This window comes from Miniopterus schreibersii (genome assembly GCF_964146895.1).
Source record: "Miniopterus schreibersii genome assembly, chromosome: 2".
In the NCBI taxonomy this organism is placed as follows: Eukaryota; Metazoa; Chordata; class Mammalia; order Chiroptera; family Miniopteridae; genus Miniopterus; species Miniopterus schreibersii.
Window position 1 is genome coordinate 130646397 of NC_138102.1, and position 16445 is coordinate 130662841.

General features: G+C 41.1%; 1 protein-coding gene across 6 annotated transcripts in view; it reads left to right on the forward strand.

Moving 5' to 3' along the window:
• Positions 1 to 16445, forward strand: part of GRIP1 (glutamate receptor interacting protein 1) — a 608331-nt gene that overhangs the window by 392465 nt on the left and 199421 nt on the right. The window contains exon 1 of one of the 6 annotated variants that reach the window (XM_081128669.1): positions 12278 to 12542. The exons of the other annotated variants lie outside the window; for them this stretch is intronic. Within the exon in view, the coding sequence (XP_080984795.1) occupies positions 12299 to 12542 (244 nt within the window). The 5' untranslated portion in view covers positions 12278 to 12298. Of the gene's footprint in view, positions 1 to 12277; positions 12543 to 16445 lie in introns of those variants that run through there. 6 annotated transcript variants of the gene reach the window in all.

The following is a 16445-nucleotide window of genomic DNA, read 5'->3' on the forward strand; positions in this document are numbered from 1 at the left end:
TTAAATCTTGATGACGGGTACCTAGGCAGCCTCCGTTTCCTCCATCTTCCTGCTTACAGTATCTAAAAATAGACAATAAAATAGAGAAAGAATGTGAAAAGCAGCATGACTGGAGTAGATTTTTTCTCTTTTTTCCCCCGAGGGAATGCCTTTTTGAATTTTCACCATTGCTTTAATGGCACTAGCCTCCCAGGCTTGAGATATTTACATTTTCTCTCTTGTATGTCCCCCGTGGCTGACTCAATCTGTTACTTAGGAAGTCTACCTTCAAAACATCCCTTTCCGTTTTTACTGCATCATTATGGGCCAGACGTCATCATTTCACATCTTAGCGACTGTCACACCTTCAGAATGTCCGACGGCCTCCACTTCCCCCTCCGCCCTGCCCTGTGCAACTCTGTCGTCTCGCTCATCCCATCCTGTCCTGTGCTGCCAGGCATTGTTCACAAATCAAATTCGGCTTCTCTTCCTGGCACTTGGGCATCACCATAGTTTGGCCCCATCTCAGTTTATAAAGCGTGTCTCCCCCTCCCACTGTCCCCAACCTTCTCGACATCCCTCCAGTGCCTTCCAGAAAACCAGCACCGTTCCACTTGCAACTCTCATGGTTTTGCATAAGATCTTTCTCCTTCATAAAGTGCCTCTTCCTTCCCTCCCTTTCCAAAACTTCTTCCTACAAGCCTGGTTCAAGTTCCACCTCCTCTGTAGGACTTGGCCTTATATTTTTGTCATTATATTTTTGGCACTTGTTGCATTCACCTTGGTACTGAATTAAGCATTTCATTCGCAAGTTTCTTAGGTGGAAGTTTTGGTTTGGCTGTTCTTGTTGTGGTTTGTTGTTTTGATTTTTGAATTTCTTTTTCTTTCCTTTATGATCACCTCTCCTTGTTCAAAATCTTTGTAGTTGTCTCCTTCTGTCGTCTGGGAATCACCATGAACAAACAGATCTTCATGTGAATGTCTCAGAGAGTTTAAATCTAAGACCTAGGTTTGGAGCCTGGTAGCTCTGCTCATCTCTCTGCCTCAGTTAAGCAGGGATCACAGTCCTGGGCAGTGATCACAGCATTTTCAGCTTCTGCTCACTGGCATGAATACCCTCTCTAGCTCGCTGCCTCATGCAGTGACCCCCACACCCATTGACTCCTGCATGTCAAGGGCTCTTAGTCCTGTTCTCCCTGAGCCTGTGCACCTCAGGCCACTACAGTCTGTGCCCAGTCCTGAGCCTGGTGTCCCATTCCAAACCACTAGGGTGTACCTTACCAGTTTAAAGTTTGGTCCACACATAAATTACCTTGCTTTTAAGTGTGGCTATGCTCCCTTCATTTCATTTTTAATTTTCATTGCTATGTGTTTGGCAAGAGCAGGAGGAATTCTGTGTGTGCGCATGACACAGTCTACTGAATTGCAGTGATATTTCTGGCAGGCATTATCTTCGATGGGGTGTATAGTAGATCTGACTTCATTCATTCATTCATTCATTTGTTCATTTATACCTTTTACCTTCTTCATCCATTTCTTTCACCCCTGACCCCCTGCCTCTGGCTACCACCATTATTTTCTCTATATCTATGAGCTTGGGTTTTTGTTTATTTGTTGTTTAGCTTCCACATATGAGAGAGATTATACAGTTTTTGTTTTTCTCTGACTTACATCTCTAAGCATAAATCCCTCAAGGTCCATCTATGTTGTCATAAATGGCAAGATTTCATTCATTTTTATGGTTGAATATATATATACACACACATATGTATATGAATTAATTTATATATGTATATATAAATTTCTTTAGCCACTCATCCATCTGTGTACACTGAGGTTGTTTCCATATCTTGACTATTGTAAATAGTGCTGCAATGAACATAGGGATACATATGTCTTTTCAGTTCATGTTTTCCTTTTCTTTGGATAAAATACCCAGAAGTGGAATTGCTGGGTGATATAGTTGTTCTATTTTAATTTTTTCAGGTACCTCCATAATGTTTTCCATAGTATTGGCATCAATTTACATTCCTACCAACAGTGCACAAAGGTTCCCTTTCCTCGACATCCTCACCAACAGGTTATTTCTTATCTTTTTTTTATAATAACCATTCTGAGAGGTGTGAAATTATATCTTATTGTGGTTTTGATTTGTATTTCCCTGATGATTAATGATGTTGAGCATCTTTTCATGTGCTTATTGACCATCTGTATGTCTTCTTTAGAAAAAATGTGTATTTATATCTTCTGCCCATTTTTGAATCAGATTGTTTGTTTTTTTGCTATTGAGTATGTGAGTTCTTTTTGAATATGTTTTTATTGATTTCAGTGAGAGGAAGGGAGAGGGAGAGAGAGATAGAAACATCAATGATGAGCCCGGCCGGGTGTGGCTCAGCGGTTGAGCATCGACCTAGGATCCGGGCGATCGGGTTCGATTCCTGGTCAGGGCACATGCCCAGGTTGTGGGCTCGATCAATGACTTTCTCATCATTGATGTTTCTCTCTCTCTCTCTCCCTCTCCTGTCCTCTCTCTGAAATCAATAAAGATATATTAAAAAAAAAAAAAAAAGAAACATCAATGATGAGAGAGTCATTGATTGGCTGCCTCCTGCAGGCCTCCCATTGGGAATGGAGCCCTCAACCCAGGCACATGCCCCGACTGGGAATTGAACCTCGATCTCCTGGTTCATGGGTCGACACTCAACCACTGTGTCATGCAGACCAGGCATGAGTTCTTTATATATTTTGGATATTACCGCTTAATCAGGTATATGATTTGCAAATATTTTCTTCCATTCAGTAGTTGAGCTTTTTATTTTGTTGATGGTTTTCTTTGCTGTACAGAAGCTTTTTAGTTGGATGTAGTCCTACTTGTTTACTTTTGGTGTCAGACTTAAAAAATCACTAATACCTATATGAAGGAGCTTATTGTCTATGTTTTCTTCTTGAAATTTTATGTACTGAGGTCGTACATTCAAGCCTTAATTCATTTTGAGTTAATTTTTGTGTTTGATGTAAGATAGTGGTCGAGTTTCAGATTTTGCATGTGACTCTCCAGGTTTTTCAACACCATTTATTGAAGAGACTGTTCTTTCCTCATTGTATATTCTTGGCTCCTTTGTCATAAATTAATTAACCGTATATACATAGGTTTATTTCTAGGCTCTCTATTCTGTTTTAGTGATTTAAACGTTTTTCATGCCAGTACCATACTGTTTTAGTTACTTAGCTTTGTTGTATAGTTTGAAATCAGGGAGCTTGATGCCTCCAGCTTTGTTCTTCCTTCTTAGATTGCCTTGGCTATTCAGGGTCTTTTGTGGTTTCATACAAATTTTAGGATTGTTTGCTCTACTTCTGTGAAAAATGTCATTGGAATTTTGATAAGGATTGCATTGTTTGTTTATTGCTTTGGGTAGTAGGAACATTTTAATAATATTAATTCTTCTAATCTGTGAACACAGAGTATCTTTCCATTTATTTGTGTCTTTTTCAATTTCTTTTCTTAATGTCTTATAGTTTTCTGTGTATCTTTACCTTCTTGGTTAAATTCATTTTAGGTATTTTATTCTTTTTGCTACAGTTGTAAACAGGATTTAAAAAAATTTCTCTTTCTGATAGCTCATTATTAGTGTATAGAAACAACAGTTTTTGAAAATTGGTTTTGTGTCTTCCAACATTACTAAATTCACTTATTGGTTTTAATGGTGTTCTGGTGAGTCTTTAGGGTTTTTTACATATAATAACATGTCATCTGTAAACAGTGATGGTTTTACTTCTTTTTCTCCAATTTGGATGATTTTATTTCTTTTTCTTGCCCAATTGCTCCGTCTAGGACTTCCAATACTGTGTTGAATAAAAGTGATGAGACTGGGCGTTTTTGTCTTGTTTCTGATCTTAGAACAACAGCTTTCAGCTTTTTGCTCTTGGGTATGATGGTAACTGTGGATTTGTCATATATGTCCCTTATTATGTTGAGGTATGTTTCCTCTATACTCACTTTGTTGAGAGTTTCTATCTATCATAAATGGATGCTGAATTTTATCAAATGCTTTTTCCACATCTACTGAGTTGATCATATGATTTGTATCCTTCATATTGTTAATGTGTTGTATCACATTGTCGAATTTGTGGATGTTGAACCAGTTTTGCATCCCTGGAATAAATCCCACTTGATCATGGTGTGTGATCCTTCTAATGAATTGTTGTATTTGGTTTACTAGTGTTTTGTTGAGGACCTTTGCATCTGTGTTCATCAGGGATAGTGGCCTGTAATTGTCTTCCTTTTGGGGGGGTGTGTGTGTGTGTCCCCTTATCTGGTTTGGGCATCAGGGTAATGCCGAACTTGAAATCGTTCCCTCCTCTTCCATTTTTTGGCAGATTTTGAGAAGGATTAGTGTTAATTCTTCTTGAATGTTTGGTAGAATTCACCAGTGAAGCCATCTCGTCCTGGACTTCCCTTTGTTAGGAAGTTTTTGATTATTGATTTAATCTCCTCACTAATAATTGGTTTGTTCAGATTTTCTATTTCTCATGATTCAGAATTGGTAGGTTGTATGTTTTTAGGAATTTATACATTTGTTCTAGGTTGTCCAATTAGTTGTCATATAATTGTTTGTATTAGTCTCTTATGATCCTTTGTATTTCTGTGGTATCAGTTGTAATATCTCCTCTTGTATTCTGATTTTATTTGAGTCCTCTCTCTGTTTTTCTTGGTGAGCCTAACTAAAGGTTTGTCAATTTTGTTTATCTTTTCAAAGAACCAGCTCTTAATTTTTATGCCAAAATCTTAGAGCAAATAGTTTCTTTCTTCAGGTCTAGTGCAGATCAACAGTTTCCTGGGTTCAGTATCCTCATGGTGACATAAATGCTGACATGGCAGATTGAGGTTTACAAGAAGCCGAAGAAAAGGTAACACTGGGATGAAGCTTCTCTTCTAGTGCAACAGGTTAACACATGAAGGAATTGCTGACCCAGAGAGGCTAGATGGTTTCCTGAGTCTGTTTCCAAAGTAGTACTCACTCTAGGTGGTATGTTCAGGAGATTGGTGGGCTAGTGCAAAATTGCTAAATATCTTGTGAAAAGGTGAGCTGTCCAGCTTACAGGGCACCTAAAGTTTATAAAGTACCTCATTATAGGTACCTGGTGTTCACCTCAAAACTGATGTTTTTAAAGTTTTAGTAAGGTATTAATTAGATTGATTGCATATTAATACTTGTGGCAAAGAGATTTGGTTTTTTAATCCCTTTTAAATTTACAAACTCAGTGAAAATTGTATGTGGAAACTGAAAGCCTGTGACTTAGAAATCAGTATCAAGGAGCCCAAGGATTTAGCTCTTACCAAGCCTGGCAATGCCATCACCCATTCACCAGCCACAGCTTTCCTGCCACAATGTAATAGTGAGCACAACAGGATTCATCCCAGAACAACCAAATTAAAACACTTCAGTGTTGGACTTTTTTAAAAATAGTCTTCTTTATCTCTGGAACCTTTCAAGTAAAGCAACTGGCACTCCTCCTTTATAGATCAGACACACTAGAAATGAAAAGCTATAGCCTGTTTCAACATCCCCACCTAGGCCTTTCTCCATTTGTGAGGCCTACACAGGCCCTGAAGCAAGAGTCCCAAGTAAGAGCCCCTGGAGTAGAAATCTTTTATCAGATTCTAAGAGGAAAGGCTGGACTTCTCATTCATCAAATCAGTTTTGGTCACAGAGGGGACAAGCACATGGCAAGCTGAGGGCGGGGCACATCCACTCACCACCGAGACCCTGGCCTCAGCACCCTCTCTGCAGAGGCTGCTCTTGTCACTTGTCATTGAGTCTGCTTACCGACACCCTAACCCTAATGGCCAGAAGGCCAAGGGAGGCCCAGCACGTTTCCTCCCCGAAAAGGGGAATCACTGTCTCCTTGTTTTCCTCGTTTCCCTCCGAAGCTCCTATTGCGGGATGTGCATCTAGGAGTCCAGGTAATAGACCAGGAATTTGTTTCACATCATCTGATTTCATTAAGAAAAATGATCACCTTTCCCCCAAGGTGGAATACTTCTCTTCCACTGAATTTAAACATGATCCCTGAACCCCACTGGCTTCCTAGGATTTTAATTTTTCTCACAATGATTTCCAGATGCCACGCCCTCTGTGAGAAAGCTCCCAAACCTGGCATGTGTCACAGTGGGGAGTGGAGCTGGGCAGCCCACGCGCTCCCTTCCTGATGCTAACATTTTTTTCTGAATAAAAACAGTGTGTTCGGAAGCAATGGATGGTATTATTTAGTTTGGAAAAAATGAGTAAAAGCTCCGCCTTACTCCTCCTTAAAATTATGCCCCTAGAGATGTCTCCCAAGCAAAAGAATATTTTTCCTCATTATCTGGCGTTGTCAACCTCTACTTACCGCGTTGCCGGGGTGGCAGCGGATGGTTCCAGCCTGCAGATAGGATCCTAATATGCTTGTTTTCTGTTTTCCCCCAATTAGTCATGGGATATTAAAGTGAATAACATCTTTTAAAGTCTTTTGGCAGCTATTTTTGCTGAAGCGCTTATATCCACATTAAAAAAAAAATCACAATAATTGTATTCTGATTTGGAAATAAAGAGAAATTGAAAATGTTGGAGGTGGAAAAAAGCCAAATGACAGGAAGAAAAGCAGTCCCTAGAGCAGAACACAATCGCTCTTAAAGCTTAAGATTCAGGAAATAATTTAAATTTTGCTGATGCCTCTCCTCAAGCCTCAGGCTCTCCTGGGCTGTAGAGAAGATTCTAGGATGTGAAATGAATCAAGTATCGATCCTGCTAGAGTATAATCCTTTCATCTATAGGATGTGAATTTAAGGAGATTAGTGGATACAGTGAATGAAATTCTAGGTTTCGTATTTTGATGCTTAATACTCCAGAGTTGCCGCACGCTGTGTGACTGGGCATGGTAGGGTCCCCGAATACCACAAAGTATACACACGCCGATGGAAAATGAGTGTTCTAGCAAGAGGACACGTAGGTAATAAATACTAACACATACAAGGCAGTGAAGATAACACATACTAGGCAATGATAATAACAACTACTCACTACACTTACTGAGCACTTTCCATCTATATTAGGCATCGTTATAAGTGTGACCCATAATATCCCCTTTTATCCTCACAACAGTGCTGAGTTGGCTCTTATTGCCATGCCCATTTTACAGATGAGGAAGTTTAGGGACAAAGAAGGAGTCTGCCCAAATTCATGCTGCTCAATTTGAGGCTGGTTGGGGTGGTACCAGAGCCAGGCCCCTGACCTCTGATCTGTATGACCTTTCTGCATTTACAATAAGTAACTGTTGAATAAATGAGGGACTGTAGTTTGAGGGAAGTGTTTCATCCTCAAGTGTATAGGGATTGCCAGTTGAGTTTGTCAAAGAGCACTACACACCCCTGCAATATTCTGTTAATCTCAGATATTTACATACCCAAAGCTACAAACACAAGGGTAGCCCCTGTTATGTCTGTGCTCTTGGCATTCTATGTACCAAATTACCAGCAGACCAATTTCAAGAGATTATCTGTGGCCTGTAATGTCCTATGTGTTTCAAACATTGGTTTCTTCTTTAATTCTTTCTTGATAATGAAGATCAGCCTGTGGCCTAAACTCTGAATAGTTAATAATAGTGACTGGTATGTGTAAGCTCTCTCAAAGAAGGTATTGCTTGTGTCTGGTGATTGAGACAATTTGTGAAGTATTTTCCATTACGTCCTTTCTACTGATAACATGTAAGTTGCATCTCACTAGCTGCATGCTTCCAAAACTCAAATTCCAAAACACAGCATGTTCATATCTTGGTGTTCAAGAGCTCAAAATTTTCTCAGAGCCAGACTGGATAATATCTCTCTAGTAAAACACGCTTTATTTGCTTCCTGAGTTTCTTGGACAGAGCCCTCAAGATGAAAAAACTCTGTCCTGATGCCCCTCGTCTCCCTCCAGCATTCTGAGACCTGGCGGAGGTGGACTTGGACCAGCAAGGTATCCCATTGCCCTGATGACCCAAGTAGCCTTTTATGTTTGCTTGTTTATTTGTTTTGTCTTGTTTTTCCTTGTTATTGAATTTATTGGGGTGACACTGGTTAACAAAATTATGCAGGGTTCCATGATTCTGCTTCTGGGAATATATCCAATATGAAAGAATATACGCACCCCTCTGTTCATTGCAGCATTATATACAATAGGCAAGATCTGGAAGCAGCCCGAGTGCCCATCAGTAGATGAGTGGATAAAAAAAGCTGTGGGACATTTACACAGTGGAATACGACTCGGCTGAAAAAAAGAAGGGAATCTTACCCAAGGAGTCTTTTACAAGCATTATTTTATCAGTGGTTTAAACTGGGCGTGGAGTTCCAGGAGCTGCGCAGGTGGGTGGGATACTCTCACTTGGGCTCAGGGCTGACCACCGTGCTGTTTGCAGAAGGAGTCGCCAGGAGACCCTGGGTTTCCTTCACTCAGCCGTTGTTGGGGGAGATGGCAGAGATGGACGCGGGTGTGGTGGAAAAATAGGAGCTTTGAAGCTTTAAGTCTCGTATCTATTGCTCACTGGTAGACTCCCTTAGAGCATTCTAAAGGCTTTCTGAGGCTCGGTTTTTCCTTTTCTGTTAAATATATATAATGCCTAGCCCTAAAACTCACAACTTTGGCCTATACAGCGTGGAACACAGTGTTTCCAGCCTCTTTTCTCTCTACCTGACAGCCCAAGTAAATCGGATTTATTTCTCTATCTATATATGTATGTGGCTTTTCTTTTTCAACGTCTTTGATTATGCTGTTCCTAATTCTTACCATATCCATTTTCCTTATTTCAGTGTGTCTGAAACCTACCTCTTTTGCAAGTCCTAGTTTAAATACCCTGTCTAAAGTTAAACTTTCCCCAAGTCCACTGAACAGAAGTGCTTTCTCTCCTCTCTGTGTGCCAGCCACCCTCGGGGGTGCTCGGTGGCGCTCAGCATGCCTTTCCTTGGGCTGTAATCATTTATATGCTACTTTTATTTTTCCTGCTGGACTACCAGATCCTTGGGAGGGAAATAATGTCTTGTCCATCACTGCATCCCTGTACAGCGCTTAGCACGGTTCCTTGCACACTGGCGGTCAATAATTGTGTGCCTAATTGAATTGAATGAGAGAAAGAAACTGTGTGCCAATCTCTGAACGTTTTTCTCTGCTCAGGCTTGAGGGACTCGGCTTCTGTGATTGAGTCTGGTTTAACCTAAGGCAATAAGGGAGACGGGAGCTGATGGCTTTCTCTAGTCCCCCTGTTTGTAATCACCTATCTATGTTCTTCATGAGTCGGTGGCCTCTTGGCACATGGATGTGATCTGAGGAGGTTATAGATTGAATACATTTTTAAAAATGCTCTCAAAGAGAATTGAATGAGACCAGCTTCACACAAGAAATTGCCAGGGGAAATATCCAAACAATCTGCATTTTATTTGATTTACGATTAGGCAACGTATTGATTCTGTTTTCTTTCTTAGTTATTGCGTATGGTCTTGCTTTGTAAAGGACACAGGTATTCATCTCTTTCTTTGCTTAGCCCCTGTTAGTCCACATGGCGAAAAAAACCAAGAGAATGAGTTTACATGTTGCTCTGCGTATGACAAAATCAAAGTCACAAAATAAGCTTGTTTTATTAGGATTCTCGACGTATATCTTAGGCGTTGATTTTCCCCTCTGTGTTGTTTTAGAGATAGTTATTAGGCTTCCTTTACAGTACTATTCATGCAATTAGGTGGCCCAGAAAATGCCTTTAATTATTCACTTAACATTAGACTTTAAGCTGTGGATACGCGTTGAACAGTTTGGTGATAAAGATTTGCCTTAAGTGAACCTCAGAAATATTCCAGCGTAGATGAGAAGCTCCCCAATTCCCTCATCAGCTCTTCTGCTCTGTGCATTCAGCCTTCTCTCATTAAATCCTGGACTTGGGCACATTATTTTATTCTCCTGTTTTGTTATTTCTCAGCACCTACTAATGAACCGAAAGGACTTGATCTTTCAGAACATTTTCCTGACTGCAGTCATCACACCGGCATTTTATATTGAAAGGAACATTTTGGCTGAAATTCAACAAACATGTATGGAGCAGCTACCATGGGCTGGAAAACCAGGGCAGGAGGAGGGATACCCACCATTCCTTGTTTGGCTTGAGCTTGGAGAGGGAAGCAGACATGTACACGGCGCTCCTATAGGTCAAACCACAGTAGAAATGAAAAGGGAGGGCCAGAGCCTCAGGGGGAGGAAAGGAAAACCATGGGCACTTACTGTATACCATGTCCTCTCGGGGATCATGTTCAGAGCATTAGCAATCTGTGGGTTCAGACAGGACTGGACAGGATACACATTGGCCATCGCCTGGAGAAGAGCCCTACAGAGCCAGACAGTATCTATTAAGTTGCCAGATCATGGGAAGGTCTGAGGGCTTCTGGCTGAAGCGGATCAGGGCTGGGGTGGCAAGAAGACACTGGTGGGTTCGGGGGGTGGGGGTGCGCAGTGGATGCACATGGTGAGCAGCAGCTTTTCCCAGCTGCTTTGAAAGTATTTCAGTATCTTAGCCCTGATATGGCCATCCTGGGGCAAAGCAGAAGAAGATCAAACACATCCACCCCAGGAGCTCAGTATTACTACACAGAATTAAAAGTGAGGAAATCACGTGTGAGGGAGGGATTGAGGCACACAGCTGCTGACCGGCAGAACTGAGACTAGCCCACGCTTCCCTCCTTCTGAAGCCCACTGTCTGTAACAGTAACTAATTTTTTTTTAATTTTTTTTTGTTTGTTTAAAGTATTATAGATGTCCCTTTTTCTCCCCAATGACCCGTTCCCCCCCCCCCCCCGTTCCTTCTAACTTGTAAAGACAAATCCAGAGGAGGAAGAAGGGGACCATGCTCATGATCTACAAAAAAAGTGCCTTTTGAGCTGGGCCTTTAGAGTCAAAGATATTTTATCATTATATCTCTAAGAATTTGTGATAACAGGTTAGTTCATTCCGTCTCTAGTAAGGATCTTCTTTTTCTAGCTATCCTTCCTTCGCTTCCTTTCTCCCCACATCTACCACTTTCATTAGACAAAAATTCTGAACCTAGGGTTCAGATGCAGGGGACCACGGGCGAGCTGCCGGCACCCAGAACCCATTGCGTTGTGTCTGCCAGTGGATGTTTTCGTGGGAAGATGACCCCGAGTTTTTCTTCTGGTTCTCAAAGGCCTCTGTATAACTCCATTACATTATGGGGCACTAAAAAATACTCCACAGGTAGAAATTTTGGGTATTATGATGTCATATAATGTAGCATTCTGAAACTGCAACATGTCCATTCAAATTTCCTTGGCCTAAAAAAGTGAGTACTCTTTCTTTGGCACTTAGGTATATATTCTTATCAAATAAATGGCACTTCTCCTGCACATCCTAATGAATACTCTTGGAGAAATGAGAGACCGCAGAACTTAGGCACCCAACCCTGGCAGACACGGGCGGCACCCTAGCTGTGGCCGACATTTAGAGCCCACAGGTCATAGGGCAGCTCCAGCTGGGGGCCTGGTGCAGAAACGACTGAGGGCGAGCTCGGGATCCCACCACTGCAGCTCAGCCGTGGCTATAGTTTCCCTGCTCCGTAGCTTCGGACAGATTACTCAATCTCCACGTGCCCCTGTGTCCTCATCTTGAAAATTAGGGAACTGGTCCTTTTTATAGTTATCATGGAGAGTAAGTGGTGGGTGCAGGATGAATTCTTGCACCGGGGTCAGAGTGGCAGAGGATTCGAGGACCCAGCGTCCCCCACGAAATCCTGCGCCTTCCAGCACTCGCTTCAGCCTGCTGCTGACTCTCATCCATGACTTTCCCTGTCCCAGCAGCGGGATGAGCCCGGGTGTGAGATTAAAACTATGGGATGATTCTGGAGGCTTGTCCTGTCTGAATGTAGCAAATACAAATACCTCAAGATTCCAGAACTACTCACTTAATTGAGTAAAACCAAAGCCAAAGGAAAGCCACCCCTCTATTTTATGCCTTACCCTGGCAAGGCTTATGTTGTTAATTCCCTAATCTGTGCCTAAAGTGCAGTTTACACTTGTGGCCATGTGAGTGAAACTGTCAATCAACAAACATTGCTTCTGAGCTCAATACATGCAGCATATAAAGGCAGATAAAAAGTAACTTTATTTGTAAACAGTAAATACACAGGACGCAAGGGTTAGCAAGGATTCTGTATTGTTATCCATTTCTATTTAACAGAAATCTTGTATACCTTTTTCTGTTTAGAGTTTTTAAAAAGATGAACGGACATGGCAGCCCATTTTGAGAAAGCCATGGCAAAGTCAGTTAAGAAACATCTCTTGAGCACTTCTGAACCTTCTCTTCCAACCCTCACCAGCATCTCCTTTAATACTGACGGTTCCATCCAATATAAAGAAAAGCCCTATGCCTCGGCCTCCGAAGCCCTAGACGCTTACATTGATGATTTCCACTCACGCTGTGAGCGTCCTGGTATTAGTGATACAAAGGGTCACCTGGATCAGAGCCCTGTGGCATTTCTTGCTAAACTAAACAGTGGTAAGCTCTCATTATTCTCTGAGTTTAATTTTTAATTATCGGTAGAAAGCTAATGCTTTGAGAAGAAATAATGAACCAAAGGATACTTTTTGGAAGATAATTGTCATACAATTCCTGAATCTTTTCATAAGATTGTTATATCATTTTGAGTCTCCAAAACTTTTTCAGCAACGAGTACCTTTGAATTGAGAGGAATTACAGAAAACACATTCCAGCCTTGACTTCAGAGCAGGAAAGCTGTGGCCTCAGGTATGAGAGCCTTGGGCTTTGCATATGAAAGTTCAGTTACTTCAGTTCTCCAAGTAACAGTTACCCTTTTATAAAAGGAGAAATAAATAAGAATGCCCCACCACAGGGTTATTGTGGGAACAAAATGTATGTGAAAATGCTCTATAAATCGTTACGGCTATAGGGTCCGGTCCTCAGGCTCTCTCTATCGCAAAATGAACCCTAGATTAGATGTAGAGGACCCGAGGTCTGGCCCCATTCTGCTAATGACTGTGGAGATGTGAAGAGAGTCACTTACTCTCCCTGGGCGTTAGTTTCTTTGTCAATAAGGTGAGGAGACTGAACTTTATGAGCTTCATAATTTTAAAATTCTTTATTATGTACATGGCAGAAGAATAAAATTGGTCAACTCCAGTATTTCTCATTAAAACTGTCATTTGTAGAAGTAGAAAAAATATCATCGTGAAAGCAAAACATGAATCTGAATTTGTGGCCTTGTGGCCCATTGACCATGAAACCCCTGGGGCAATAAACTCCTCTGATTGTAACTTCTCTAATCTGTGTAAGTAGGAATAATAATAATAATAATAATAGTAAAAATGCCTACTCCTCCACTAAATATGGTCTTTTTAAGACTATATGTTAGTGTGCACAAAAGAATATTAGAAAACTATACATTATAAAACTAAGGTGGCATTTATTGTTAGAGTTTAGATTATTGTGAAAACAGCCCCCACCATGTTATTACATGCTGGACTTGATATACAAGGTTAGATACCTGAAACAGCTTCTTGTTGTTTTATAAGTGAAAAAACAGAGAGTGCCATGAGGATTTGTATAGATGTGCCATAGTCCTACACAAGAGAAAACCTTGTTTCTTTCAGCTGAGTTGTACTGGTTGAGATATTTGGCACGGTTTGATAAATGGCAGGCATGATATGGGGATTGAGTGTGAAAGTGTGGTTTAAGTGTCTATATTATCTATGCAACTGAAGTGTAAAATATATTGTAATTTATGCAGTAATACTGCTGGTTCTCCAGACAAGGATTTTCATTCCTTTTTCGAGGTTTGGTGGTAGAAAGAGTTTTTCTGTGTCGGTTTTTTTCTTGAATCCACAGAGAAGAGACTGTATAGCTAGCACTGTTAATGACTTGGAATGTGATACAGGCACTTGCTCTTTCCCACATTCTCTTGAGTTATTAACTCCACCATCACTGTTGTTCTTGACATTTCCTTGAAAAGGGAGAAGAGGTTTTACGTTTTTATGATTATAAAAGCAATATGTAGCCCTGGCTGGGTAGCTCATTTGGTTACAGCATCGTCCTGATACGCCAAGGTTGTGGGTTCATTGCCTGGTCAGGGCACATACAAGAATCAACCAATGAATGCATAAATAAGTGGAACAACAAATTGATGTCTCTCTCTATATCTATCTATCTTTATCTGTATCTTTATCTCTCTTTAAAAAAAAATTAAAAAATTAAAAATAAATAAATAAAAGCAATGTACTCATGGCAAGAAAATTTCAGAAAGCACAGGAAAAACCCCAGAAACCTCCCATAAGCTCAACACTAGAGAAAATGACTGTTAATAGTTCTATATAAATTTCTCTTTTTTTGGTCTGTAAATATATATCAGAGAGTTGTAATTTCCACAGTTTCATAACCTTACTGATTCACTTACCAATATATTGTGAATGTCTTTCCATGCCACTGAAATAGTCCTGCATCTTTACATTAAATGACCCTATAGTATTTCATCGTCTCTGGCAGGACCATTTGGTAGTCACCGATATCTTTATTACTCAAAATATTGCAGTTGCCACCATTGTACATACATAATAAATTCCTAAGAATGGAGTTTCTAGTTCAAACTTCATGCACATTTTCAAGGGCTTGATTTATATTTTTTAAATTGTCTTCCAGAAAGGGCATACCAATTTTATACATTTTTACCAGTGTAGTAGAAGGATCCTGATTTCCCTCTAATCTCACTGCCCCTGAATATTATGAACTTTTTTTTTCATTCTTGCCAATCTTCTGGGTAAAAATTGGTATCTTTGTTTATTGAGCGTTTGCTTTTCTTCTTTTGTAAGTGCCTCATAATGGTCTTTACCTGCTTTTATTTTGCACATTTATATCTTTATCTAGAATTAATTTTGTTGTTAGTTATGATGAAAGCCTAATTATTTTTTAAAGCAATTCTGCTTGCCATCTTTATCATAACCTAAATTTCCATATATACTTGGGCTTATTTCTTGACTTTGTTCCACCCGTCTGCCTGTACCATTTCTGCGCTATTAGCACTCCCTTAATTACTGTAGTTTTAAAATAAATTTAATGTCTTGCCCTGGACAGAAGGTGAAGGGCTTAGGAGTCCTGTCTGTTCTCTTTCATTCCTTCCCCCAAATGGACTTTAAAAAGCGTTCACAATTTCCAAATGCTGGCCTTTGGACTACTTGGATTGGAGTCTTCACTGTTTGCCTGGATTCTGCCTGACTCCTTCCAGACTGTTCTCCACCCTACGCCTAAGGGATCTTCCTAATTCACAAATCTGCTTGTCTTAAGTACTGCAGTGGCTCCCCACTGTCCTAGAAGTAAGGTTCAAACTGCTTAAAACCGTCTCAGGGCCATTGGTGATCCGACTCCTACTACTTAGTAATGTAGCTTCAGCTTCTCATCTCCATGGCCACACACACACACCACCACACACACACACCCAGCACTTCTTGCCCCAGCCGTCACTAGCTGCCCCTGGCCTATGGAATGCAGATGATTCCTCTTAATTCCTCTTTTCTCCCAGTCCTCCCCTTCTTCTGGCAAACTCTTCTTTCTGGATTGAATTTAGATGTCACTTTCCTCTCTCTCCCTACAAAGTGCAGTTTAGATGCTCCTATTGTGTCTTCCCTTAGCTCCTTGTAACATTTCCCTGGGACGGCTTTGAACAGTGTATTGTGAGAACCTATTCACTGGCTTATCTCTCCCACTAGGCTGATAGGCCCTCTAAGCTCTAAGTCTTGTTTACCATTTAATTCCCCTTGTAACTTGGCGCTGAGGGTGCACAGTCAGTCATTGCTGATGAATGTAGCCGTGAGTGAAACCTTGCTGCTGTGACCGTATTGTGACACCGTGATCTTTTTTTTTCTCTTTCTGTTGACAGTATGGCTGTTATAGAAACTCCTGCCCTCCCCCGCAGCTTTTTCATTGCCAATGTAACTTATGATTTACTGACTCAGGATAAAGAGTGCTAATATTTATTTCCCCTTCTCATCAGATCAGCATGTAGGTGATCTGCACGGGGCCAGGGGTCGATAGCGCTGAGAGCCTTGCATGTCTGGAGGGAGGGAGAGAGATGGCCCGTCATACGACGCCCTTGGGAATCCTTTCAGTTCTTTACAAAACTCTCAGCTGATGCTGTCTTTGGGTCAGCTCCTCAGAGATCCGCACCCACCACCGCTTGACTGCTCCCGTTGGGCTCCTTTTGTGAGACTCTCCTCAGCGGCTACACGGGTGGACTCGCCTCGCATGTTACGCAGTTTGCTCGGCCCCCACTCGCTGTTGCTGCTGAGCTGTGGCGGCCCCTGTGCAGATCGTTGCCCTGCTCCCGTTTGACTGCACGTGTCTGTTTCTGTGAATTCAGTGCGGCATCGACACTGTCTCGGTTGTTACTGTTTC